Source organism: Sinohyriopsis cumingii, unplaced genomic scaffold (genome assembly GCF_028554795.1).
Source record: "Sinohyriopsis cumingii isolate HCF-2022 unplaced genomic scaffold, ASM2855479v2 utg000229l, whole genome shotgun sequence".
Taxonomy (NCBI): domain Eukaryota; kingdom Metazoa; phylum Mollusca; class Bivalvia; order Unionida; family Unionidae; genus Sinohyriopsis; species Sinohyriopsis cumingii.
The window spans coordinates 3127004-3154479 of record NW_028315879.1 but is presented as its reverse complement, the minus strand read 5'-3'; the positions used below and the strand labels follow the sequence as shown (position 1 = coordinate 3154479).

Sequence of the window (27476 nt, the reverse complement as noted above, 5' to 3'; positions counted from 1 at the left end):
TTCTTGCGAGGTAAGAAAATCCACAAAATCCCAATTTACCTCTTCTGAAAGTAAGTCCGGGTTCCCTTGGGCGGTCTCCCCTGCTAGTGCACCCCAATGGATCGTTTTCTGAGTTTCCGTCATGTTGAATCACTGTCGCATAGATTGACTGCACACAAGCGCTAGCAAATCTATATAGACCACGTGACGTCACAGACTGCTCTCTTCGGATTGGATGCGAGCTGACTGAATTTTGTAACGCGTGTTTGGATTGGTCCGTTTCAATCCTACCTCTACCTATAAATAAGCGCAGTTCACTGCATTGATTCACCTGTTCTCGTCGCTTCAAGATGTGGACCACAGTCGAATCATCCACCTTTGTGTCTTCCATGATGTTTAGGACGGACATACTCATGTATGTCCGGTCCAAGTGGACCGTTGTCGACAAGTCAGACACCAGTCTGTGGATACGAAGAGTGTATGTAGAAAGACAAGGTTGCCTCAAGAGGACACTGATTTATGGCCCTCGAGTAAGACGCAGCTTGAGGACAAGAAGATGCCGCATATGCCCTTTATGTTAAGGGTATATTAACATAAACCCAAAGGCCCTTTTCAGGGCCACCCATATTTCTCGAAAAGAGAATGACTTTCCATTGCCTACCCCTTTTTTAAAAAAAAATTAAAAAAAAAAAAAAAATCCCATGTTCAATTCCCCCTTGTCCCTAGATAGACCCACACTTTATTCCCCATGTTCAATTCCCTTGAGGCTAGAGTGGCCCACGATTTTTCTCCATGTTCAATTCCCCTTGAGGCTAGGTTTGCCCACGATTTTTCTCCATGTTAAATTTCCATTGAGGCTAGGTTTGCCCAAGGGGGGTCTGTAATGCTAATTCCCATTGAGGCTAGGGTGCCCCTATTCACTACTCAGAACTACCTTTTCTGAGCTACCCTATTAGCCAAGAAAATATATGCTGTCAATTTGTCATTCCTTAAGACCCCATCCTTTTTTCACTCGCTCCCATTACACATCTCCCGCTACTGTAATATCCAACATTCTCTTGGACCTAAGGTTCCTCTGTAAGAAATCGATTAGTCAGTTTCTTTCGTTGTGCTTAAATGCACACATTATTTTACTCGAAATTCTTCTGCATGGTTTTGGGTCCCTGTGTACGACCAATAGTCATGTAAATAAACAGTGGTACACAGATAAAGAAATAATCACAGAAACAAGGAAGCTGAGTAGTTAAGTGGGATACATTAGGGACAATGGGACTTAGAAATTAAAAAGACCCCTGGGACACTTTAGGGACAATGGAAATTTAACATGGAGAAAAATCGTGGGTCACTTTAGGGACAATGGGAATTTAACATAGAGTTTGGGTCTGTCTAGGGACAAGGGAAATTAACATGGGAATAGAGTTTGGGTTTGTCTAGGGACAAGGGGAATTGAATATGGGATTTTTTTTTTTTTTTTTTTTTAAAGTTTTTTTTAAATTTAAATTTAAATTTAAATTTAGAAAAGGGGTAGGGAATGGAAAGGCTATCTCTTTTCGAGAAATATGGCTGGCCCTGAAAAGGGCCTTTGGGTTTATGTTAATATTAATATTAACATAGATGGCATCTGTCACATCTTCTTCTTCTTCTTAAACTCCTTCTAACTACCGGTCCATACACAAGTAACCTCTTGAGACATCCTTGTCTTTCTATGTAAACTCTCCTCATCCATTGACTAGTATCTGTCCTATCAACAACAGTCCACTTTGACCTGACATACATGAGCATGTCCGTCCTAAACATCATGGAAGACACAAGGGTGGATGACTCAACTGTGGTCCACATCTTGAAGCGACGAGAATAGGTGAATCAATGCAGTGAACTGTGCTTATTTATAGGTACAGGAAGGATTGAAACGGATTGAATTCATTCACCAATCCGAACACGCGTTACAAAATTCAGTCAGCTCGCATCCAATCCGAAGAGAGCAGTCTGTGACGTCAAGTGGTCTATATAGATTCGTTAGCGCTTGTGTGCAGTCAATCTATGCGACAGTGATTCAACATGACGGAAACTCAGAAAACGATCCATTGGGGTGCACCAGCAGGGGAGACTGCCCAAGGGAACCCGGACTTACTTTCAGAAGAGGTACACTGGGATTTTGTGGATTTTCTTACCTCGCAAGAATTTGTTCCAGAACCTTCGTTACCTTCTTCATTACCGCAAGTGGAGAATTTTAGACAGAGACAGAAAGAAGAATTGGAGAAATTTATGCAACGACAAAAGGAAGCGGAACAAGCTTTTCTCCTACAGCAACAGCAACAGCAACAAGAAGAGGTAAGAAAAAAACAACAGCAACAACAGCAAGAAGAAGTAGCAGCAAAGAAACAAGAGGGTGAAAATCAAACGGCTACGGTACTGTTGGACATTTTAGCGGAGTTAAGAAGTCTGAAACAAATGTATCAGACTTCTTTATCACGACCGAAGAGAATACGACCTTCCCGAGCTAAACACGCCAACCCTGTGACTAAGCCTGTCGTACCACCCTTAGTGATTTCAACCCAATCATCAGAAGTAGGCCTTGGCCGTGGCAAAGGCTTAAGGCAGTTAAAGTTGTTTGGTTAAACTCACCCCTACACCAAAATAAAAAGGCCCTTTTCAGGGCCACCCACATGTCTCGAAAAGAAACACAATTTCAATTTGCCAATAACTCAAAAATAAACCCCACCCATTTTACCCTTATAGTACGTGTCTGTGTATGAGTGCGTGAGTGTAGCTTCTTATTTTAAAATCAAAACTCAAAGACACTTACCATATATCATTCATGTATTCTTTTATCCATTTTTTTACAATCCAATTCACAATTCACCACAGAACACTTTAATTAAAAGTTCATTGACTTCTTCTTTCTCCTTGTTTAGTCTCTCTGTTTTTTGAATTTCTTCACCGTTTTTACCTCATTTTCTTCCCTTCGTCTTTTCTTCTCCTGTTTCTTTGCTTCTTTTAAATAGAATTGTCTTCTTTCTTCCTCTTCTTCCTCTGAAGAATCCCTCTCTTCTTCCGAAGAATCCCTCTCTTCTTCTGAAGAATCCTTCTTTTCTTCTGACTCCTCTTGTTTCTTTTTTGGGCAATCTGGAGACCAATGTCCTTTTTCTTTACAATAATAACAGGTATCTTGACTTTTGTCTCTTTTAGTCCCTGTTTTTTTTCTTTTTTGACGGTCTGGACACTCTGAAGACCAATGCCCTTTCTTCTGACAGATATAGCAAGTATCTTGACTTTTATCTCGAAAGGAAGGAGAGTAGTCCGTCGGCTGGTCTGAAGAGAATTTTCTAATGACCCCTCGCAAAGCTCTGACGAAACGTTCCATCTTGGTAGTCTCTTCCATCGTTGTGCTCGGCTTGAGAGTGAAATGAATAGTGAAAGGACAAGACACACACCCTTTTTATATACGCTGGTTTGCCAAGACTATAAATTAGTCTGTGGTGTTTAAACTTGAGTCATTTGACGTTTTGCACTCAAGATGAAACGATCCCATTCATTCGAAAGAAAGAAGAAGAAGAAAGTAAGAGGCAGAAACGTGATCTATCGCCTCGTACCAGGGCTGAAATCTTGGCACAAATTCATGCCAGTGATTTTGAAGAGGACATGAGTGAACCAGAATCCGAACCCTCTAAACCAAGTTCACCACCCTTAGTCAACCCTGAAAAGTACTATTCCATTCGAGAGACGGAAAAGCGCTCCTCTAGAAAATTTAGAACCACGGCTTACACCTACACGGTGAAGTTTAAAGATTTCAAGGCCGACGTACCATTGGAGAAAGCAGAAGGGTTTATCACCGAGATGTGGGATTCTTTGCTCACCTCACTCAAGCGACAATGTCAACCCAAAGAAGACGATCGCTTGACACTATCCATAGATCACGACGGTTTGAAATCCCCTGTTTGGATCGAGTTTAGCAGACCCGCAGAACTAACCCCTTCCAAAGTCATGGACAAGATTCAACACGTACAACAATCTAATGACCAGTTTGACATCACCGATGGTAAAGCCACACTGAAAATGGCTCACGTCTCTCTTCCTCAAGGGACAGGACGCAAAAAGATGTTATTGGTGGACGACCTACGCAACACCAAAAAGAGTCTCGTCCGAATTAACAACCCTCAAGACCAGATGTGCTTAGCCCGTGCCATCGTGGTGGGACGAACCTATGCCAACAAGAACGACACGGTAGAATGGAAAAGAACCTGGGAGAACATTCGAAAATCGAACCGGACCAAACAATGAAACGAAGCAGAACTCCTGTTGCAACAAGCTGGCCTGTCCAAAGACACACCCTGTGGCATTCCTGAGATGCAAAAATTGCAAGATGCCCTAGCTCCACGCTACACCTTGAAAGTGCACCCTCAAGAAATGCGCGGGACTCTGTTGTTTCGAGGCCAAGACTTTAAGGACGGAAAATACATTCATGTCTATCATCACGATGACCATTTCGATACCATTACCAGTATCACTGGATTCCTGGGATACGGTTATTATTGTGAGAAATGTGATTATGGTTATAACAATCGAGAGCAACACAAGCATTGTGGATTGAAATGCCCAGGATGTTTGGCCTCTCCACCCTGTCTGAGCGAAGAACCAGTGCCTTGTTCAACTTGTCTGCGTACGTTTGTCAGCCCTGCATGTTACCAGCAACATCTGAAGACGCAAGGTTCACAGCAGAAATGTGCTTGTCAACTCTTGAGATTGTGCCCTATCTGTGGACAAGGCATACTTACCAACAATGCCAAGGCACACGTATGTCGAGGAAAGAAAAAATGTCACATTTGTCACCACATCGTGGACTTGGAACACGAATGCTACGTGCAAAAATATCAACCCCCACCAGAGAAAGAGGACGGTCACAAGAAGAAAGGCAATTTCATCTTTTTCGATTTCGAATGCATGCAAGAGACTGGCATTCACATCCCTAATTTCTGCGTGGCTCATCGAGCGTGCGAGAAGTGCATTCAAGAACCTATCTTCAGTCATTGCCCTCACTGCAGCAAGATTCCTGGAGGGCGTGAAAAAATCTTTCGGGGACCAAACACTTTAGCCGATTTTGCCCAATGGGTCTCAGACCCCATCGACAAGACGTGGAGCCAAGAGGACATCGAACGTTACGGAGATTGTCATCGTCATTCCACGGTGATGGCTCACAATTTCTCCGGATACGATGGACAGTTTCTCTTGAGGTACTATACGGAACATGGCACCGAACGTCCTAAAGTGATTTTGAACGGAGCCAAAATCATTTTCATGCAAGTGAGACAAGTACAGTTTAAAGATTCGATGAGTTACTTGGCCATGCCTTTGAGCCGAATGCCTAAAACGTTTGGAATGACAGAAATGGCTAAAGGGTACTTTCCACACTTTTTCAATACGGAAGCCAATCAACATGCTGTTCTACCCCATTTGCCTGAGGCTCACTATTCCGACCCCGACAACATGCGTACCGAACAACGAGAAGCTTTCTACGCTTGGTACCAGATTCACGCCTCGGACCCTTTCGACTTTCAGGAAGAAATGTTAAAGTATTGTCGTTCCGACGTGGACATTTTACGGCGTTGCTGTGGAAAATTTCGAGAACTGTTCATGGAACACGGAGGGGTCGATCCTTTGAAAGAAGCTTGCACCATTGCCAAAGCGTGTTCCTTAGTGTACCGACAACGATTCATGCCTGAAAACACCGTGGCTGTCATCAGTCCTCAAACGACCCACTATGTCAAGCGTCAATACTCGGTCAAAGCCCTACGTTGGTTACATTACTTGTGCGACAAGGAAGACAAATGGATTCAGCATGCCCGCAACGGAGGAGGCGAAAAGACCATCGGAACGTATTCGGTAGATGGCTCTGACTTAGAAAACCCCAAGATCGTGTACGAGTTTAACGGTTGCTTATTTCACGGATGTCCCGTCTGTTACCCTGACCGTGGCACTAAAAATCAGTTTTTGCAACGAACCATGGAAGACTTGTACCAGGACACTTGTCAGCGACGCCTAAAGTTAGAACAGCAAGGATACCAAGTGGTGGAAATGTGGGAACACGAGTACGATCACCGTTTGAAAACCGATCCCGAGTTTAAACGCCTCGTGGAAAGTTACCAGTTCATGGACCCGCTGAACCCGAGGGATAGTTTGTACGGAGGAAGGACCAATGCCACCTGTTTGCTGTACCAAGCCGACGAAGAGAAAGGAGAAGAAATCAAATACTTGGACGTGTGTTCGCTGTATCCCTACGTGTGCAAATATTGTCGCTTTCCTGTAGGGCACCCGCAATTGTTCACGGAACACATCGACCTGAAAAACATTCGACAATACGAAGGCTTGATCAAGTGTAAAGTTTTGCCTCCCACGAACCTATACCATCCCGTCTTACCTCACCATTGTCAAGGCAAACTGATGTTTCCCTTGTGCCGTACTTGTGCCGAAACGTGCAACCAGGACCAACCTTGCCATCACAGCCAGGAAGAACGTGCCTTGACGGGAACCTGGGTCAGCGTGGAATTGTTCAAAGCTCTGGACATGGGATACCAACTGTTAGAAGTGTACGAAATTTGCCACTTTCCCAAGACACAACAGTACCACAAGGGTGACCCTACTCAGAAAGGCATTTTCGCTGACTACGTGGATGCCTTTTTGAAACTGAAACAAGAAGCCAGCGGCTATCCTTCCGGGTGTCACACTCCCGAAGACCAAATACAATTCAAAGAGAAATACTACGCACAAGAAGGCATCTCTTTAGACCACATCGAAAAAAACGAAGGTAGGCGATCGTTTGCCAAAGTGATGTTAAATTGCTTGTGGGGTAAAATGGCACAACGACCGTGTTTACCCAAGACGGAATATTTGACAGAACCTTCCCGCTACTTCCAGATGATTCACGACAAAACCAAATACATGAAACACGTGGACGTCGTTCGAGAGGATTTGATCTTGGTCAATTACGAAGAAGATCTGGACTTTGTACAAGACGACCCTTTTGGAAACGTCATCATTGCGGCTTACGTGACAGCTCATGCTCGCTTAAAATTGTACGAAGCTTTAGAACTGTTAGAAGAACGCGTCCTGTACTTTGACACGAACAGTTGCATTTACATCCATCACCCGATTCAACAGCACCCTGACATCGAAGGAGACCGTTTAGGAGCCTGGACAGACGAGCATCCCGACGACAAGATTCTAAGTTTCGTCAGTGGTGGTCCCAAAAATTACGGCTACGAATACCGGGACAAACAAGGAGAAGTGCACACGACGTGCAAAGTGAAAGGACTGACTCTGAATCATCGTACCAGTCGAGTGGTCAACTTTGGGGTATTGAAAGAAGCCTTGCAATCGGGAGAGGATGGAAACTTTAAAGTGACCACCTATCAACCGAACAAGATTGTACGTTTACCCACTCACCACATCGTCAGTCGACCCTTGGAAAAAGCCTATCAAATTGTATACCAGAAGCGAGTGCGACTTCCCAATCACTTCACCTTACCGTACGGTCACGTTGGTATTGGTCTGTATATGAAAAGGAACCCTAGGCAAGATCGATAGTTCATTGTTCATTGAAGTAACTTACCATGTCGTTGACGAAGAAGAAACCAGATTGGTTAGGAGTCAAATGTTGGACATCACCGAGACCAGGGTTTTGAGGCTTGGACACAAGAGGTGGCCCAGTATGCACGAGAGTTATTCAAGGAAAAAAGTTACTTTTCAACCTGTGTTAGTGACGGTGCCAGAAGAACCCGTCACCCAGGACAGGACTGTCGTGGACAGGCCTGAAAGACCCTTTCGGGAGGACACTTGTGTGACCTTACCCCTACTATAGAACTGGTTAGAACTTTACCCAAAACATGTTGTACAGACACTTGTGTTTATTCCTCGTTCATGGTTATCATGTGCCTTTTATTCTTGTACTTAAGCCTTTGGCTTTTATGCATTTTTGTCTTTCGTATTCATGTTTGAAACATTCAATAAACGTGTTCTGAAAAAGTATATAAACTCTTGTCTTGTTTGTTTTTCGTGTCACAAGTGACATTTCTCACACCATGGCTACCTCTGCTGTCTCTGCTCCCTCTTCCTCTACTGTCAAAGTCATCGACGAACACTTAGATCGTGCCAGTTGGGAGGCTTTGTATCTTCGCCATCCCTTTAACATGCTCATTGCTGGACCTAGCGGTTCAGGCAAAACCGAATTCGTCAAACGTTTGATCGAACATAAACATCATTTGATCGATCGACAACCTCAACGAATCGTGTGGTGTTACAAAGAGTGGCAATCGGCGTACAGCCTCTTGCGAGAAAGTCAAAGCGATTCCATAGTGTTTGTGGAAGGCATTCCTAAAGAAGACGATGGCATCGTCTCTGACTCCCGTCTAACCCATTTGGTCATTTTCGACGACATGTTAGGAGAAGACGAAGAAGAAATTAAACTGTGGTTCACGCGCAAAGGGCATCACCGTAATGCCAGTGTCGTTTACATCACCCAAAATTTGTTTCAACAAAGTAAAGCCCATCGCACCATCAGTCTCAGTGCGCATTACGTGGTCTTGTTTAAAAGCCCTCGAGATAAATCGCAAGTGCAAGTCTTAGCCAAACAGTTAGGAACGCCTTGGCTGACTCAGGCGTACGACGATGCCACTCAAACGCCACACGCCTATTTACTCGTCGATTTGAAACCTACGACCCCCGAGGATTTGCGATTTCGTACCCACTTGTTTCACCACTGGTGCCAAGACGGAGGGCCTGTCCTGTACACGTCTCCGTCCTCGACTTCATTTCACTCCTCCCATGAAAAAAATCTATAAAAACCTCAGACCCTTTTTCGTCTGTCTCACTCTCAGTGCGAACATGACGTCCCTTCAGTCGCATCTTCCCGTCAAATTGATTCGTGCCTTGTATGGCATCAGTCGAGAAAAAGATCCACAAACACGAGCTCGTGTCTTAGAAGCTAGTCTCAAAGAAGTCTTACGATTGTTCACGGTGACGGCACGTCAATTACTCCAAGGAATCATTCAGATTCCTCATCAAACCAAACGCTTTTTCGATCGAAACAAAGTCGCTTTGGTCCAACTGGCCGATCCCCGCATCGACACTCAAACCAAAAAACAAATAATTTTGAAACCTGGAGGGAGCGGTACTCTAGGAGGGGTCATCATTCGCTCACTCTTAAGATGGGATCCTAATGCCCCCAAAGTTATCCCCAAGACAAAAGTCCAACGAAGCCCCAAGAAGAAAAAGACCAGGTCCCCAAGGAGAACTTCTCCAGTGGCAGGACCCTCCTCTGACCAGACACCACCACCACCCCGGAAAAAGAAAAGAAGCCCCCAGAAAAAGAAAAGTCCACAGAAAACTAGTCGCAAGAGAGGCACTTCGGCCAGGACGCAACCTTACACTCGCAAACCACGACCTGCCACGGCGGTGACTGCGTCTCCGGCAGCTTCACGTTTGTCCACTTCTCCGTTAATGACACCCAGAACTGAAGAGTACTTGGAGACATTGATCACACCAAGAACTTCTCCGTTGATGACCCCCAAAAGAACTTCCCCATTGGCAGGACCTTCCAATTTAGTGGCAGTGGCTGCTGCTCACAAAGTACCTTCTCCCAAAATCAAAGTTCAAGAAAGATCGGGCATGTTACAAAGTTTACTGGATTTGTCCAAGCAAGAACTGGCTCGATTTAGTGCGTTACGTACCCCTGCACGACGTGTCATGCCTGTCCTCAAACTGATACGACGTAAAGACAATCAGTGGCGACGCGTTCCAGTATAAAAAAGGCCTGTGACCAAGTCGGGTATCAGTGTTTTTTTGGTGCTCCTGAAGACTCAAAGATGTCACCCTCCAGAAAACCCCAAGGAAAGAAAAGGAAAGGACTGCCACCACGTTTAGCCAAACATGGGGACATGTTATCTGTCCTGTCCAAAGCTTCTCCACCCCTACGAAAAAAACTCATTCAAACAGCCTCCAAAGAGGTCATCGATACCGTGTGCGAATGTTGTTTGAACGTTTTGAAAGGCACGATCCCTTTGTCCAAACACCAGAAACAATGCTTAGGCAAACATCGTCACGTTCTTCGCCAAATGGTTCAAAAGAAAATTCCCATTCGTCAAAAAAAGAAGATGTTAGTACAACGTGGAGGTATTTTACCTCTCTTGTTAGGCCCCATACTGAAAGGAGTCTTGGGAACCATGTTGGGAGGACTGGTGGGAGCAAGATAAAAAGGCCTCGGAAGTTCCAAGATCTCAGAATCGACCCCTGACAACCCCATGGAAGGACGAAAACTAGCTTTAGTGCCTTACAAACGATGGATGGATTACCATCGGTGGCAAGAACAACACACCCCGCATTTACCTCCCAATCCCCATTTGAGCGAGATGTCCCAGTTACAACACGAATTGCAGTCCTTGATGGATCGCCAAGATTTGTCCGAAACAGAAAAATCGCAAAAGTACGGTCAACTCTTGCAACGACTGCAACTCTTTCACCAGAAAGCTTTAGACGAAACAGCTCTTCCCACTCTGAAAGATTTTAAGACCTTGATGAAAAGTCCAGCACCATCACCAGTACCAGTACCAGTACCAGTACCACCAGTACCCGTGACCAAGATAGAAAAAGGAGAAGAAGAGGAAGGGTTTCAAACTCCACCAGAAAAAGTACGCAAGTTAACAACACCACCTACCTCCAGAATTGGATGGATTAAAAAGATGATGGCCACCCCTTCTTCATCACAAGAGAAAAAGAAAGTGAAGACAGAAGTGAAGACAGAAGTGAAACAAGAACCGATATCCCCCGCTCAGACATCCTTCTCCTCTTCGACACCTATTGCTGGCCGCACACGCAAAGCATTGCAATCCAAGAAAATACCCCAAGAGAAAAAGAGTAGCATCCTCCAAGAGTGGGTGTCTTATTAACACACCAACCAACACAAAAAATGGAAAAAGTCTTAGCCAGCATTTACTACGATCCCTCGCATCCTGCAGGTTACGCAGGAGTTCAAAAATTGTATCGTGCTGCCAAAACGCGACTGAAAAGTCTCCGTTTACCTCAAGTGCAACGATGGTTACAAGAACAAGCTACCTACACTTTACACAAACCCATTCGACGCAAGTTTGCCAGAAGTCGCACCCGAGTGGAAGGCATCGATCATCAATGGCAAGCCGATTTAGCCGATGTCTCTCATTTGGCCAGCTACAATCGTGGCTACAAATATTTGTTTTGTGTCATCGACGTCTTTTCCAAATTTGCCTGGGTCGTGCCCTTGACTTCCAAATCGAGCAGCGAGTTAGTGCGAGCCCTGCAACGGGTGTTGAAACAAAGCGGTCGTCACCCTCTTCGATTGCAAACGGACAAAGGCACCGAATTTCTGAACCAAGCTTTCCAAAAAGAATTAAAGAAACGTGACATTCATTTTTTTACCACCGAGAATCCCGAAACCAAAGCCAGCATCGTGGAACGTTTTCAACGCACTTTGAAAGAACGCATGTGGAAGTATTTTACGCATCACCACACTCTGAAGTACATCGACATCTTACCGCACCTGGTGCAAGCGTACAACCAATCTTACATCGAAGCATCGGACGTGCCCCGCAAGACGTGACTCCCGAGAACGAAGTGTTGGTGTTTGAGCACCTGTTTGGTACGTCCCCGACGAGGGCTGTCCCCGAGAAAAGTGGAATGTTGGCCGTAGGAGATTGGGTGCGCATTGGCAAAACCAAACGCACTTTCGACAAAGGTTACTTACCTAACTGGACGACCGAATTGTTTCGCGTCACTGGACGAGTGCATGGCCGTCATCCTACCGTCTATAAATTGGAAGACATGAACGGAGAAGTGCTCAAAGGAACGTTTTATTTGCCCGAGTTACAACGTGTCACCAAAAAAGAAGACGACGTGTACGACATCGAAAGCATTCTCGAACGCAGAACCCGTAAAGTGGGCAAACGACGTGTCAAAGAAGTCAAAGTACGTTGGAAAGGATATCCCCCCAGTTTCGATTCTTGGATCGACGCTTCGCAAGTCATCGACTATAAAAAGAAGTGACCATCATGCCCTTTCACACAGCAGACGCAGCTACGTCGACCACTCCTCCTTCACCTAGTTTTTCTGTGCAAGATTTACAAAAACAACCCTTGTGGGTGTGGTGTGGAGAACGTGTGCCTAAAACGCAAATCGTCTTTTTCTGCCAAATCTTCGTGGTGTATTGTGTCATCGGGGCAGCCATTGCAAATTTGAGTTTGCAACAAGGAGACAAACAATTGTGGACCATTTTATTGAGCAGTTGCATCGGTTACCTGCTTCCTAATCCCTCCCTGAAATTCACCTCGAACGGGAACCCCGGGAACCTTGTGTCCAGTGCCAGTGCCAGTCACCACTTCAATCACAACCAGAACCCCATTTTAGACGGAGACACGCCTCTGACGTCCAGTAACCCCTCTGACAGCCACAGAACTCTGGAATTATGAGTCACCAAAACCAATTTTACTTAACTTTACCCAGTGACAGTTCCATGGAGGTGTTTCCCAAGAACACGTTGTGCTGTTACACGGCCAAATTACCTCAGGCCATCGAGTTAGATCACGAAGCCCATTGGGAAGTGGCTTTAGTAGAAATGATTCACCCGACCCAAGTCCTCAATGTCCTTCCCAATCAAAATTTTTTTGATGTGGAAGTTCATGACGAGCAAATGCAACAGTGGATGGATAGCAATGTCAAATATGACAAGAAAACCCGTACACAAAAGTACACCACCTATCACTTGTTCATTCCCCCAGGCTATTATTTTAGTGGTCAACATTTGGTCAGCACCATAACCTCCAGGTTTAATGTCGTGTTTCTGAAAGCTTTGGAGCATGTCAACAAAAATGTCACCATGGAGTACCACAAAGCAGCTCGTCGCTTCTTGATGAAATTTGAACGGAGTAAAATCCTGTCCATTTTATTTTGTCCTGAATTGTATGACATGTTGGGCGGAGACATGGACATGAGAAAGACCATGATCAAGAAAAACGAATTACCCATCGTTTACGACAACGAGTCTTTTAGCAAGTTATTTCGTGCCCCGGTAGAACTGAACCAAGGACTGAATTTGATGTTCGTGTATTCCGATGTGGTGGAGTACAACGTGGTGGGACACACCTCCGTACCGTTACTGCGTGTCATTCCTTTCAAAGTGGATTCTGCCACAGATGCTGACGAGGAAGGTGGAAACACTTACCACGTCCACCGCGAATTTGTCCATCCTCACTATTTGCCTGTCAGCAAGTCGTATTTGGACACGGTCAACATTGCTATAAAAGGAGATCTGGGACAAAATATTCCATTCACCAAAGGAAAAGTCACGGTGAAACTCCATTTTCGAAAACGGTTCTCTCACGACTCTTAAGTCATGTATCCAGTGTACCGAGGGGTTGCTCGACAGCGAGGACGCGGCTTAGGAGATATGTTAAAATCGGCCTTTCGTTCGGTGGCCCCGGTGTTGAAACCGATGGTGACACGCGGATTGCACGCCTTGAAAGATGCGGCACTGACGCAAGGCAAAGAATTTCTCCAAAATGTCATCATCGACAAACAAAACCCTAAAGAAGCCTTCCTGAGGGCAGGCAAAAATGTCTTGCTGCAAACGGGCAAAGACATTTTAGGCCAACGAGAAACACCTATAAATGCCCTGCACTCTACCGAGTCAGGCATTCAGCAAGGACAAGGCAGAAAGAGACGACGAAGAAAACACCCTTTCACCAGACTTCAAGCGAGAAAGGTCAAGAAAAGAAGAACCGTTCGAGACTTAGACGTTTTCGATTATTGAGAAAAGAGACAAAAAAATGATGCACCGAGAATCTTGCGCTTGTTCCAAGACGGAACTGGATCTGTTTGCCATGCCCCCCACCATGATGACCATGCAAGAATCGCAGTGGGTGGAATTTCACCCCGTCTCCTCACTGACCGATTCCGCTCCCATCGAGTTTGAAATCAAAGGACAGCCCGAAGATTACATCGATCTGAATAGCAGTTACTTGTACCTGAAAGTCAAAATTCTAGATAAGACTGGAGGTGCTATAGACGATGAAGCAGTAGCTCCCGTCAACAATTTTATGCATTCCTTGTTCAGTGGAGTGGACTTGTACTTGAATAACAAATTGGTCAGTAGCAGCATGGATACTTACCCTTATCGTGCCTACCTGGAAAATCTCTTGACGTATGGAATAGATGCCAAGAACACTCATCTCAATGCCTGTGTGGTATGGGAAGCTGACGAACCTACCAAGTTTGAAATATTGGAAACTGATGAAAAGAAAGACAACAATGATGGATTTCTAGAACGAAGAAAGAGAATCACGGGAGCCGACACAAGTTTAGAACTGATGGATCGTTTGCATTTGGACATGTGGTTGCAAGAAAAGTATTTGCTGAACGGGGTGGATGTCCGCCTGAGACTGAATCGTAGCAGTGCCGCTTTCCATTTGATGGCTGATAGTGACGGTTACAAAACCAAAATCCTAGAAGCCAGACTCTACGTACGCCGTGTGGAAGTGTTACCTAAAGTGGGAAACGACATCAGTCAGACGTTGAGCAGAACGACCGCCAAGTATCCCATACGACGCGTGGAAGTGAAAACCTTCACCATTCCCAAGGGACAGCGATCCATGATCGAAGATCATCTGTTCCAAGGACAGTTACCCAAACGTTTGATCGTTGGTATCGTCGAGAATACAGCCTTCAACGGAGCTGCCGAAAAAAATCCTTTCTACTTTCAACACTTTGGCGTGTCCAAAATCGAAGTCAGTCGCGATGGCAAGACCTTGTGTACTCGACCTTTCGAACCTGACTTTACCAAGAAGAATTACTTGAGATCGTACTTGTCCCTGTACGAAGCCACCGGACAGTTAGGAACCAATACCAGTCACGGCATTACGTACGAGGATTATGCAGGAGGCTACGCTTTGTGGGCTTTCGATTTCACTCCAGACCAAGGCAGCGACGAGGGACATTTCCACCCTATAAAATCCGGCCAGATTCGTGTGGAAATTCAGTTTAAAGACCGAGACCCTGATGAAACGGTGAACGTCATCCTGTATGCAGAATTGGATAATACCATAGAAATCAACAGTTTGAGAGAAGTCATCCTAGATTACTAGAAACCATGGAAGACTGTTATCCCTCTTTACCTAGTGGAGAAACTTTAAAGATGGAATGTGATGAGACTGTGGAAAAAATGTTGTGTTTTGAAAAAAATTGTTTGATGTTATGATGTTGGATTATTGTTAAAAATGTTAGAGTTGTTGTTTAGTGTTAAGTGATTTTTGAATAAAAAATGTTGTGTTTTGAAAAAAATGCCTTTGTCTTTTGTTTAGCTATAAGAATGTTGGATTGATGCTCTTTCATTTCTTACTATCCCTCTCATGACACTCACTAAACGTTGCGACTCAAAAACCGTGTGGGGGATGTTTTCCTTCACGTCCGCGCTTTGACTTTAAGAACCGGGTTGTTTCCAATTTAACCATCCATTGTCGACTCATCCTCCTAAGAAGATGTGCTCCAAACTAGCTAAACTCAACGAAGCCTACGTGAATTTGCATAGGGTCAGACACAGTCTGATACCGAAGCCAGAAGAAATAGAGAATGTGAGAATGTTAAAAGTCACTGAAGACCTGATAGAAGAGCTCTTCAGAGAAGAAATGAACAGGGAGAAAGAAGAATGGACAGAGAAGTACAGACTTCAGAGACAGCAGCAACAGCAGCAACAACAACAACAACAACAGCAGCAGCAGCAGCAGCAACCTGAACCTGACAGAGGCTTTGTCGATTGCCGTATCGACACCAAAGAGTTCTTCTTTTCTTTCCGAAGAAGCAGACCTATCGCCAGAAAGTCTATCCTCAGAGGACATCGCATTCTTAGAAACTAAAAAAAGAATGCCATAGCAAACAAAAAAAAACCCAGCCCTTTTCAGGGCTACCCCAATACTCTAGAAAAGAAATAACGATCGATTTGCCAATGTGTGTAGGTAGAGTAGTGTGAAAATAAACACTAACTCTTTTTTAAAAAATGTGAGGGTATGTGTTTGTGTGTTAGTAAGTGCTTAAGTAAGTTGGTATGAATAGTAGATTAAAATCATGTTTTTTTGGTGTTTGAGGTGTATATTTGGAGTTAGATTGGATTGCTTTGCGTATGTGGATAGTCTAATGAAGTGATTTATAAAAAATTTTAAAATAGTGATGGGTAGCATAAAAAAGTGAGTGAGTGTTTCTTTTAGGTCCGCGCGTTGTTGTTTTTGGTCATGATGTAGGTAACATCAATTTTATGTTTTTTTAGGGGGATGTTTTCCTTCACGTCCGCGCTTTCACTATAAATTGAAACTTGCTGGGCAGTCTAGCTACCCTTGTTGATTGATCAACACCAAAAATGAACACGAGACTGTCTAAACTGTTGGAACTTCATGTGCATCTGGAATATGCCAGGCGCATATTAAATGAACTGGCCGCGGAAGCCATTGTGGAGGAAGGAAGGATAAGAGAGGAGGAGGAAAGAAGAAAAAAAAGAAGAGGAGGAGAGAAGATATAAAGAAGAAGAAGAAGAGGAAAGAAGATACAAAGAGGACGAGAGAAGAAACAAAGAAGAGGAGGAGAAGGAAAAGAAGAGAAGAAGAATAAATTTCAGAATCCCAGAGAGCGAAAATTGGGATTCTGAAGCGACATATCCTGCCTCTGCTCTCTCCCCCAAAAAAGTAAAAAGTAACTGGGGGATAAGATGTGTATGTGGCGCCAGGCCTGGAAGGTGCCACCATTAACCAGGTGTCCATGAAGTTCCAAAAAAACAGCCCTTTTCAGGGCTACCCAATACTCTAGAAAAGAAATAACCATCAATTTGCCAATGTGTAGGTAGAGTAGTGTTAATATAAACACTAACTCTTTTTTAAGATAGTGTGAGGGTATGTGTTTGTGTGTTTGTGTTTGTGTGTTTGTGTTTGTACCCGCTCACGTACGATTGTGTGGATAGTAGATTATGGATTTGTTTATTGTTTCTTAGCGTATGTGTTTGTGTGTTTGTGTGTTTGTGTGTTTGTGTTTGTACCCGCTCACGTACGATTGTGTGGATAGTAGATTATGGATTTGTTTATTGTTTCTTAGCGTATGTGTTTGTGTGTTTGTGTTTGTGTGTTTGTGTTTGTACCCGCTCACGTACGATTGTGTGGATAGTAGATTATGGATTTGTTTATTGTTTCTTAGCGTGTGTGGAGAGTATAGTTTGGGTTTTATTATATGAAATGATAAAGTAGGGGGATGTTTTCCTTCACGTCCGCGCTTTTCGTATAAGAATCCACAGTATTCGTCGTTCAAACCATTCTACAAAGAATAATCTAGACAAGATGACGCAAGTGACTGATTTATTTAATCAATTGAGGCATATCTATTTCTGGATAATAGATGCAGAATATGCTATAGAAAGGATACAAAAGGAATGGGAGTATGAAGATAAAGAACACTTGGTAACCAGTCAAGTCGAACGTATAAAGGCCGCCAGACATATAATAGAAGGAATGATAGAAGATGATGTCAACAAATCAAGAGGATTTATTGACCCACCTTATGTAAGAGTGGGGAGTTTGAAGGAAGCACCGGATTATGTCATCCAAGTCCGGTGCTTCCTAGAACATATAGTGTATTGGACGGAGTTGTCATATATGAAGAGGGGACTGAACAGGTTGTAAAAAGGAGAAGAAATAATGAAACAAGTGATGACCCAAGAAGTAGAAAACATAAAGGAAAGGTGGACTAAAGAAAGAAAGGAAGAACAGGATAAGAAGAAGAAATTAGAATTCAACCAACTGAATAACAACTGGATGAAAATACAGGCCAAGTTCCGAGCCATGGGTCACCCGGACTGGATACCAGAAACAGAAAAGAAAAAGAAGAAAGGAATGATGGACAAAATAAGAGGATGGTGGAAAAAGTTAAGAAGTTAAAAGAAGAAGAAGAAAAAACCCAAAGGCCCTTTTCAGGGCCAGCCATATTTCTCGAAAAGAGATAGCCTTTCCATTGCCTACCCCTTTTCTAAATTTAAATTTAAATTTAAATTTAAAAAAAAACTTTTTAAAAAAAAAAATTTAAAAAAATCCCATATTCAATTCCCCTTGTCCCTAGACAAACCCAAACTCTATTCCCATGTTAATTTCCCTTGTCCCTAGACAGACCCAAACTCTATGTTAAATTCCCATTGTCCCTAAAGTGACCCACGATTTTTCTCCATGTTAAATTTCCATTGTCCCTAAAGTGTCCCAGGGGTCTTTTTAATGCTAAGTCCCATTGTCCCTAATGTATCCCACTTAACTACTAAGCTGTGATCAACACGCGTACGAACAAGATCACTAACAACAACAAGTAATCAGGACAGGAAAGATAACATGGGCCTACAATCATAAGGAAAACATGAATTATACACTTTGATAACTGCCCTCACATTTGCTATAAACAACAAAGGAATAAGATAATCTTTGATTTAAAGTTACATCCATTCACGTTGTAACAAGGAGATATCACTTCCTTGATAGAAGAAATAAGTATAAATCGTCAATTCATTCATGATATCACAGCATGTTTCCTACGTAACAGTCTCAAGGCGCCGATCTTACTGTATTTCCTTCATGCATATGCACACCTTATCCCGTATTGTTTTTGTCTTGTTTTCTTTTCTTTCCTTGTTTGGGTCCAGAATTTTCGGTAGTCTCTTGATATATGGTCTCCCATAGGTATCAACAGCAATACAATTGAAACGCACAATAGTGGATACGTTATGTCGAGATGTTTTCTAGACTCATTGCATTGATTGCGGGAAAATTGTACTTGTGAGTGTTTAATTTAGGTCCGCGTCTTGAGTAGTAAATAATGCGACTGAATGTGGGCTTCGTATGCACACAACTTTAATCCCCGGAGTACGTGTTTGGATGCAGCAGGGGTGGACAATTAGTAGATGTACAGTGTACACAGCTGATAATCCCCGAAGTGAGTGCTTGCACGCATCAGGTATTTAAATTCATCGAGTGGTGGCATCTGTTTACGATTCGACGAATAATTAAGCAGTCAGTATAAGCCGACATCAAACGGTCGTACAAAGCCGAATGGCCGTACATGTCCTTAATTTTGGCTCGATGGATGGGCTTGGTATTTAGTTTGCAGTTGAAAGTCGAACATTAAATGCGGATACCAATAGCTGACAATATCTGGACGTGACAAAAGATGGAAAAGGCTTGGAAAGGCGCTAAGCGTCACAGAAATGTGTTTCGTGACAGCATCTAGGGCATGGCTAAACCCGCTATCTCTCGTCTTGAACACAGAGGTGGTGGGAAAAGATTTTTTTAAATCATCTATAAAGAAGCCAGAGGTATTCTCAAATTGTCAAATGCTGTCACATACACCGAATACGCCAAAAGATTTCGGATTCTACCATCCATAATAAAACGGCCTTTTTAAAGCACACAAAACTCTAGTAAATGCAATCTGCTCATTTTGGCATTGCACAATCTTATCAAAGAAAACCTTAAGAAATCCCTTGATTGAAAAAAGAAAACATTCCCACAAATTTTATCTTGAACAATATAAAATACTACAAGATCAATCTGCGTTCTCAGTTAAAACGATCAAAGAACGACAATCGACTAGAGGCTACAAAACGACGGCCATCACAGACAAGATTGAAGGCGAAAGGAGGAGTAAGGATGGATGGATGGACGGAGGACAGTGAAAGAGTCGGGCATGGGAACCGCAGGAATCCGAATAAGGATTGGTGGTTACGGATATAGGTCACGGCCTTCTATCCTCCATGATTTTCGTCTTGTACGGTTTCATACGGGTCTCTGATTACAATCGGTGGGTGTGCGAATACTCAATTGGCCTTTTACCAATATTAGCAAAAGTCATGAGGGATAGGAGGCCGTGACCTTTATCAGCAACCGCTTAGACTTAGAGGAGTCCGCATATGGAACAATAGCTTATAGGTCTTATTTTAAAGGATAAATATTTCCTTTGAAGGTTGTGAGGAACTATATTAATCGAAAAGAAAACTAATGGTTTTATGAGGAAACAAAATCACATATATACATGCAGAAAAGAGCTCAATGTTTCATTCCTTCATTTTAGAATCAACTCTAGTCTTTTGTAGAATTTAAATATTATATTTATTGTGCAAGATCACTGCTAGAAAGCTATATACATGTAGATTGTAGTCTAGCTGCTTGGTTCGGAGTTTGCGAGTGAAATTCTGTGCCTCATTGTCGTAAGTACTATAAAGACAACCAAAGCACCAAAGTGCATATCAAAACAGTACATTCGTGTGCATAAATTATCGAAAATGTATATCTATGGTTGAGTATATGCGCGACATTTCCATCGAGTTCTTTTGTTATCTGAAATTGTACCATTAAACACAGGAATTGTCTATATATGTTGGCTTGACCTGGATTTGATAAGGTCATTAAAGTTTTCTATACTAAATCAGGCTTTGGTTATCTTCGAATTTGGAGGACGAAGACAAACAAAAGTAAATAGCACGATGTGAATAAAACGTCCATTCCATCATATTTCTGTGCCTCATTTTCGTAAGTCGATGTTACTTCTCTCCCCTCGGATTTACTTTAAGCAAAAGTTGCACCTATTCATGAATTAAAACTATGAACCGCATGATAGCATTGTTCCTATGTAATATTTCTTTACCTCAAAGCGACTTTTAAACGAAAGCGTAATGTGTGATATATAACTGAAGCATCATTTGACCATTGTTGTAAAAATATTTTCGTACTATTTGGTGTAAAGAAAATCATAGCCATAGCAAAATAAATGTACGTCCTCTATCTACCAAAACTAAAAGGATTGTGATGAATAATGTGCACTTACATAGCAAGTAACAAAATTGGATATGGATTGTGAAATAATTTCCGAAAGAAAACTTTCTCTGTTGAAACGGCACATATTTAGTATTCCAAGCGAATCATAGTTTCTGATACCATGATCTACAGGTTATAATATATTACATAATTTTTGAGACACATTAAAAATAAGGTAGATCAAAGAACTTTATTTTAGAAATGTCAAGTCCACTTGCATGTTAATCTTTTAATCTCATAATGTGCAGTTATCTCGCTGGGATAATTCGGTCAACGTGGAAGGCTTCTCAGTGACACACAACATCACATGCTTTGTCATCAAAAAACGGAAGAAAACGCTCGAAAGAGGGGGATATAAATGAAAATTCATCAATAAAATGATCTAATGGAACTCAAACGTACATAACAAAAAGGAATGACACTCATAAGAAGAACTGAAGTGCAACCTAACACTATTTTGTGTATACCAACTATCAGTTTCATTACGAAGTATTCGTGAAAAATCCAAATTTAGTAAACTTTAAAAGTTATTTATTAGACTTCGAAATATTTTAACAGTAGTTTTAAGAGAGGTGATGTTGGTGTGGTGAAAATGTAAATGATTTTTGAATATTAAATCGATGGTTTCCGAATGCATTTGGTCGGTCTTTGCTGCATGTTGCAAAGTGTCCAAATCGATCGCATATTCAACGCGTAATACCTTTAAGAATTATTTCATTATTGCGAATATAACTGATAGACTTGAACTTACTATAAAATATATGATGGTGAAAACAGTGGCGAATAGACTTGAAATGTTAAAATATTATGAATAAACCCAACATTTTGCATATGAATTTGTATTTTTCATTGAATATATATATATATCTATATCTATATATATATATATATATATATATATATATATATATATATATATATATATATATTGTGCTGTGTTCTATGAATTACCTTGTCATTTTTTCGTGGCAAAGGTAAAAGTGTGGCTTCCAATAATTTCAATTATATGGTCTTAAAATAAATAACAGAAAGAAGCAAAACCAACGGGTTTTGTGAAACTTAACAAACAATTTGATTATCTGTTATAAAATAAACTTTACGAGGAACTTAAAATATTTTGAATTAAATCTAAAATAATCCTGAAAATTTTATTACAAGTCAAAAAAATATTGTTCCACATGAATCCCAGGTCTTGAATGTGGTGATGTACCAATAACCTTGACTGAGCTGAAGTATCAAGTCTTGATGTATTACAATGGCATTGTCTAGAAGGTCATATAATGAATTTACAATAATTTCAAAATAGTGTTTAGAGCCCTTTGCAATTCAAATAAATGATTTCAAGAAATGATTCCTCTCAGAATAAATATTAATACAACAATAAATTACTTCTGTAAACTGAAAATAAAAAAAGAACAACAATAAAAAAGGAATGGGAATAATAGTTACTTCTCTTCTTATTTACGTTTCCACGACTCTATTACGATTCTATGTCGCAATTCATCCGCACATGACATTTCACAACACATTCCTACGTGACATTTCACAGTACTTTCCCACGTGACATATGTAGCAGTAATCAATCTTATCAATGAAAAACTATCCCAAACTGTACACAGGTTCGTTATCAATCCTGCAAACAACGTATTTATAGCAACACTATCTCAGAATAGAAAAATAAGCTATGTAATATGTTGTTTTTAAGGGATCATTAGAATCTACCGTCATTGATGGGTGGGACATGATGCTGCTTGTCTGCGGCATGATGCCCCAGTGCTAGACATCTCTATAAACTGCTACAATGCGGACATCGTAGCGATATGACTGAAAAATTGTTAAAACCACGCTAAAAAACCCAAACACACACACACGCACGCACGCACGCACCCATGCACGTACACACACACACTCTCTCTTCCCCACTGATTAGTACAAGGAAGTGTGACTGAGTCATATTCTTGTGTTCTCTCCATTAATTTAAGTAGTATAAAAAAGAGGATAATTGATTCAAATTAAATGTGGCACATCAGACACGTTAAGTTGTGACACCATTCATTTATTATGACTTCTGATCACGAGGAACCTTATTACGCCACCATACTTGTGTACCATCACTGAAAATACTGAATGATGGGAATAGTTCCTTTGGCATGTCATATACAATATTCATATTCTGTATGAAAGATGCATATAATCTAAATTAAGTTTCACAAAGTTATAAAAAAGGTGTGTATGATTTTCACTAGATGCCATTATAGCACCAAATTTACTGCAGAGTGGCAGCGGCAATATCATACTAAGGGGAAAGAACCCACTGTGAAGAGACAGTAGAGTGGCATACCTCAATGCGTTACTTCCCTTTAATAGGACAATATCATTATCACAGTGCAAAGAACTTGGAGTTAGAATGTCAGTTAGAAAAATCGTACTCCTTGGTAACTATACGACACTTAATTTAAATTGCATTTACCGTGACGCTTGTTCTTATGTATCTTTCGCAGAGAACGGGATGATTTTGTAAAACGCGTCAGAGGAAAACCTCATACCACTCTTTTCTTTCAGAGCTGGAAAACAAAACTGACGTCGTGATAAGTTTTCGTGTGGGCAAACGTCATATTATACCGACGACGTTACACTGTAATATGTTTGAGCTGTTACATTTAGTCCACTTCCTTAGCTCACGTTCTTGAGGAGATTACAACAAAATCATAAGGAAAATGTAGAAACCAGTCTAGAGTCTCTAGTACTCATTCTCAGAGTTGATGGACAAATACTCAGATGACCATGGGGTTGAATTGCTAAGGCAGCAATATAGTTTTAACAATTTTACTATATACGGAACTTAATGAAATGAAAATTCAATTTTAAGAAAACATGGCAATGACTGTTAATTGCTAATGAAGCACATTCCATGTTTTACAGGGTACAATATCTGGCGATGATACAAACGCAAGTTAAGTTTTCGTGAAGATATTTCAAGGGATGAAGAATTATTAACAGTGCTTCTCTAATAGGCAAAAACAACAGCTGACCACAATACCATATACTTGTTTCATGCTGAAAAATACAGTAGTACTGGTAACCGACCAGATATGTGTCAAAACAACTGTATTTGTCATGGCAGTCTCTCGTGTTTCCACGGCAACAGGTTCACTGTAAATGGGATAATTAATTACATCATTTGAATGGAAAATATTACATTTGAAAATGCAATATAATGATTTTAATTTTTATCAGAATTTTACATTTGTTATTAGTTTTCGAAACATTTTTTAAAATATGTTTTGGGTATTGGAATATCATTTTGTTTGATAGAAAAGACAGTATTGTTTACTTCAAAATGAAGAAAAACATTTGCTTGAAATCCAAGTTTACAAATGACAGGAAGTAATTACGTTTACAGCAATCACTGACTTGATTCATTGTGGAAAATTTTAAAATAAATTTCAAAATCCAGAGAATATTTACCGTGAATTTATAATGGTTTGTGATTCTCCCTTGGTCTGTGTTTATCAAACGGCTTGAGGAAGTAAAATCTCTTGCAGCCCAATACCATTAGATACAGACAGAGTTTGAGCAAGTGCTTAAATCTATAATGTTTTAATCTAACCACAAGGCTATCGATCATCATTTGATTGTGCTAGTCTCCCTTTTTACTTGTTTTCAGCAAGGAGGTAGAATAGTACATACCGTATTACTCGCTTTTAAGTCGAGTCAATTTGCAAGCAATAAAGACCCTGATCTCTCGTAGCATGATACGCCTGCAGATCAAGGTCTATGTTGCTTGGTCTACTGATTACTCATAACAAGCTGCACAGACTCAGATCTGCCGGCGCATTATGCGACGGTAGATTTTGGTCTGTGCAGTTTGTAATTGGACTCGATTTTTACACATTTATACATTATCAGTTATAGATTCGGAGTTTCTCAATAACAATTCTACATGAAAATTTAGTGTTCTTTTAATAGTTGTCTCTAATTTATGAATCCAAAATTAAAATCATGTGTTTTAATTCTCCCAGTGCTTAAGCTATCATCGAACGTAAACTAGAGCAACATCAGTGGTTCACTATGGCAGATTCTTACGCTTTTGAGTACGGGTTTAACCCCCTACAAAATATTTCATCCCCCCTTCCAACCCCAGGGGCTCACCTCGTACGCTGTATAATTGATATACCATAACATGTAAAAAAACGGTAATTTAAAGGAAACGAGGCTTGCCGAGTTTCATTGCAATGAAAAATTCATATGAGTGGTATATTAAAGATACAGCGTACTTTCTAGCTATCTATTTTATTTATATCCCAGGCAAATACACATACTAGCATTTCCAGCCAAGTTAATATCGACTACAGGCAACAGAGTAATGAGTTAATGAACTCTTCACATCTCTGTTCAGTGCGTTCAAGACAAAGAGTGGTTCTGAACCTTTTCTGCGAATCACTATTCCCTTGCAAATTTCTTTTTTTGAGGCTCTATTTTCATTCTTATCAATTAAATAAATATATGACAAGCTTATGATTTAGACACGAAAGAAAGTTTAAATGAAGAAAGTAGAACTCTGCAAACACTGCATACTTAACTTATCAAACACTGAATTCACAGCCATTCACTTTCACGAGTGGTGAATATGACCTAAGAGAAATGACGAACCAACAAGAGGGAGGTAATTCAAACATTTCAATGCATTTACACTTGATCTAAGTGGCTATTTTGCTTTGAGGTTGAAAACATTAATGGAATCTAGGAGTTTTAATGTGTTTGGGTTTCCTGGACTGTCAAAGTGAAAGTTGAAATCTCAAAGAATAATCAGGTTGCCACCTATCGAATTTCCATACTCCAGGAGATTCGGAAACTGCTCCAAAAAGAGAGATTCAGTCAGCTTGGTTTTTTTTTTACTAGGAGGTAGAAAAAATGGACTGACCTTTGTTCCAGTGTAAGTGTGGTTTGGACTAGTTCAAACGATGTGTGGTAGAAATTGAAAGAAGTGGTGTGGTTAAGACGTTTGATCATGGAGTTTTTTAGTTATAACAGCAATTACACCTGCGCGAGAGTGGCGGTAAACGACTTGATGAAATAACCGGTTGGTGTTAGATCCGCGCACTTGGGCTTATCATCTGATGTTTCAGCCATGTTTCTGTCAGGAAAGAGACTTCGATATTCTGATTGTTGATGAAATTAACTATTTCTGTGCGTTTTTTCGGTGATCCTACTGATTGGGCATTGAATAATGCAATACGCAGAGGTATCTCTTGGATAGTTGACACAAAGGTTGACGATTTAATAGGGATTTGAATTAGGTTATCTAAATTAACGGTCGATTTTTTAAATTGTTGAGCGGAAAGGTCATAAGGGAGATAACTGGAATTCTTCGTCCTGTTCTACGCCGGCCAGCTTTGAAACAACGTTTCTTTTCTCGCTTCTGTTTACATTAAGCAATGATGAAAGTAGCCCCAGTTCGTTTAGTCTAGAGCACAATGTAATGTGGAGAGCCAAGGAGTGGTCATTTAAAGCAATTAATGAGGGTCCATCATAGCATAAACGGGTTGACTGGCGAGTATCACGTGATGGCGGTTTGTTGAACAACAAATGAAGTTGTAGCAGTGGAGCAAGACAGCTGAGAAAAAGTCTAACTGTTCTCGTTTCCAAAACAAGGAGATGAAGAAACACGTACAAACTGAACAGCCAATGCATGATGAACACAATCACGTAGACAAAGACAGGCAACAAGCACATGTATCATGAAAAACGGCACAAAACCAGAACAGCTGCTTCAATCCGGTTAAGCGATAGCGGCCATCTTGTACAAAATTATAGACCTGTCAGCATCGTACCCATCATATCCAAACTGTGTGAGAAATCGGATGAGATCCAGTCAGCATCATTTCTGAGAACATTTTTAACAAACATTTGGGTGCTTGTCGCAAATGTCATGGATGCCAGCCCGACCACTCTGTTACGTTTACTTGAAAACTGGTGGAAGGCTCTTGATGAAAACAAATACGTAGCTGCAGTCCTGAGTGACTTATCCAGAGCCTCTGACTGTGTCACTTATGACATTCTTATTTGCAGCTTAAGAGCTTATGGTATGTCAGATGACTCAGTGTGGCTCTTGCTGAGCTATCTGTCGAATCTTAGGCAGAAAATTAAGTTGCATCATATCTGGAGTAGGTGGGCTGACATTCCAAAAGGGGTTCCTCAGGGGTCCATTATTGGACGATTACTATTTAAAGTTTTTATCAAGTATTGTTTCTATTTTATTAGATATGGTTCTTTTATAAAACTATGCGATAAAACTTTGTCCTTTTCCATAAAGAATTTAACACTTTGATTACCAACATTTGAAGCAGAGTCGAACATTTTGATTAACTGGCTCTGTTAATAAATGTAAGCCAACCTTGAAATGTTTCAAGCACCAGCTGTGGGTAAAAAGGCATTCAATATGAAGCCTGTACTGTACATTAGCAGTGCTGACATAAATTCAAAAAATATTGTTAAGCTGCTTGGAAGTAACATTGACTATCAACTACAATTCGATTCACATGTAAATAATCTGTGTAGGAAAGCTTCAAGGCAACTATATGTCTTGAAACAAACTGG

At 41.2% G+C, this 27476-nt stretch overlaps 2 protein-coding genes across 2 annotated transcripts in view; one reads left to right on the top strand and one right to left on the bottom strand.

Moving 5' to 3' along the window:
* Positions 1 to 1139, bottom strand: part of LOC149774448 (uncharacterized) — a 128632-nt gene extending 127493 nt beyond the window's left edge. Inside the window, exon 1 of the mRNA XM_089945231.1 lies at positions 928 to 1139. The gene's annotated coding sequence lies outside the window, so the exon portion shown is untranslated. The remainder of the gene's footprint in view (positions 1 to 927) is intronic.
* LOC149774447 (uncharacterized) overlaps positions 1 to 27476 on the top strand; it is a 117654-nt gene that overhangs the window by 62984 nt on the left and 27194 nt on the right. The window contains 3 exon segments of the mRNA XM_089945289.1: positions 19208 to 19247; positions 19250 to 19446; positions 20450 to 20533. Of these exon segments, the coding sequence (XP_089801415.1) occupies positions 19208 to 19247; positions 19250 to 19446; positions 20450 to 20533 (321 nt within the window).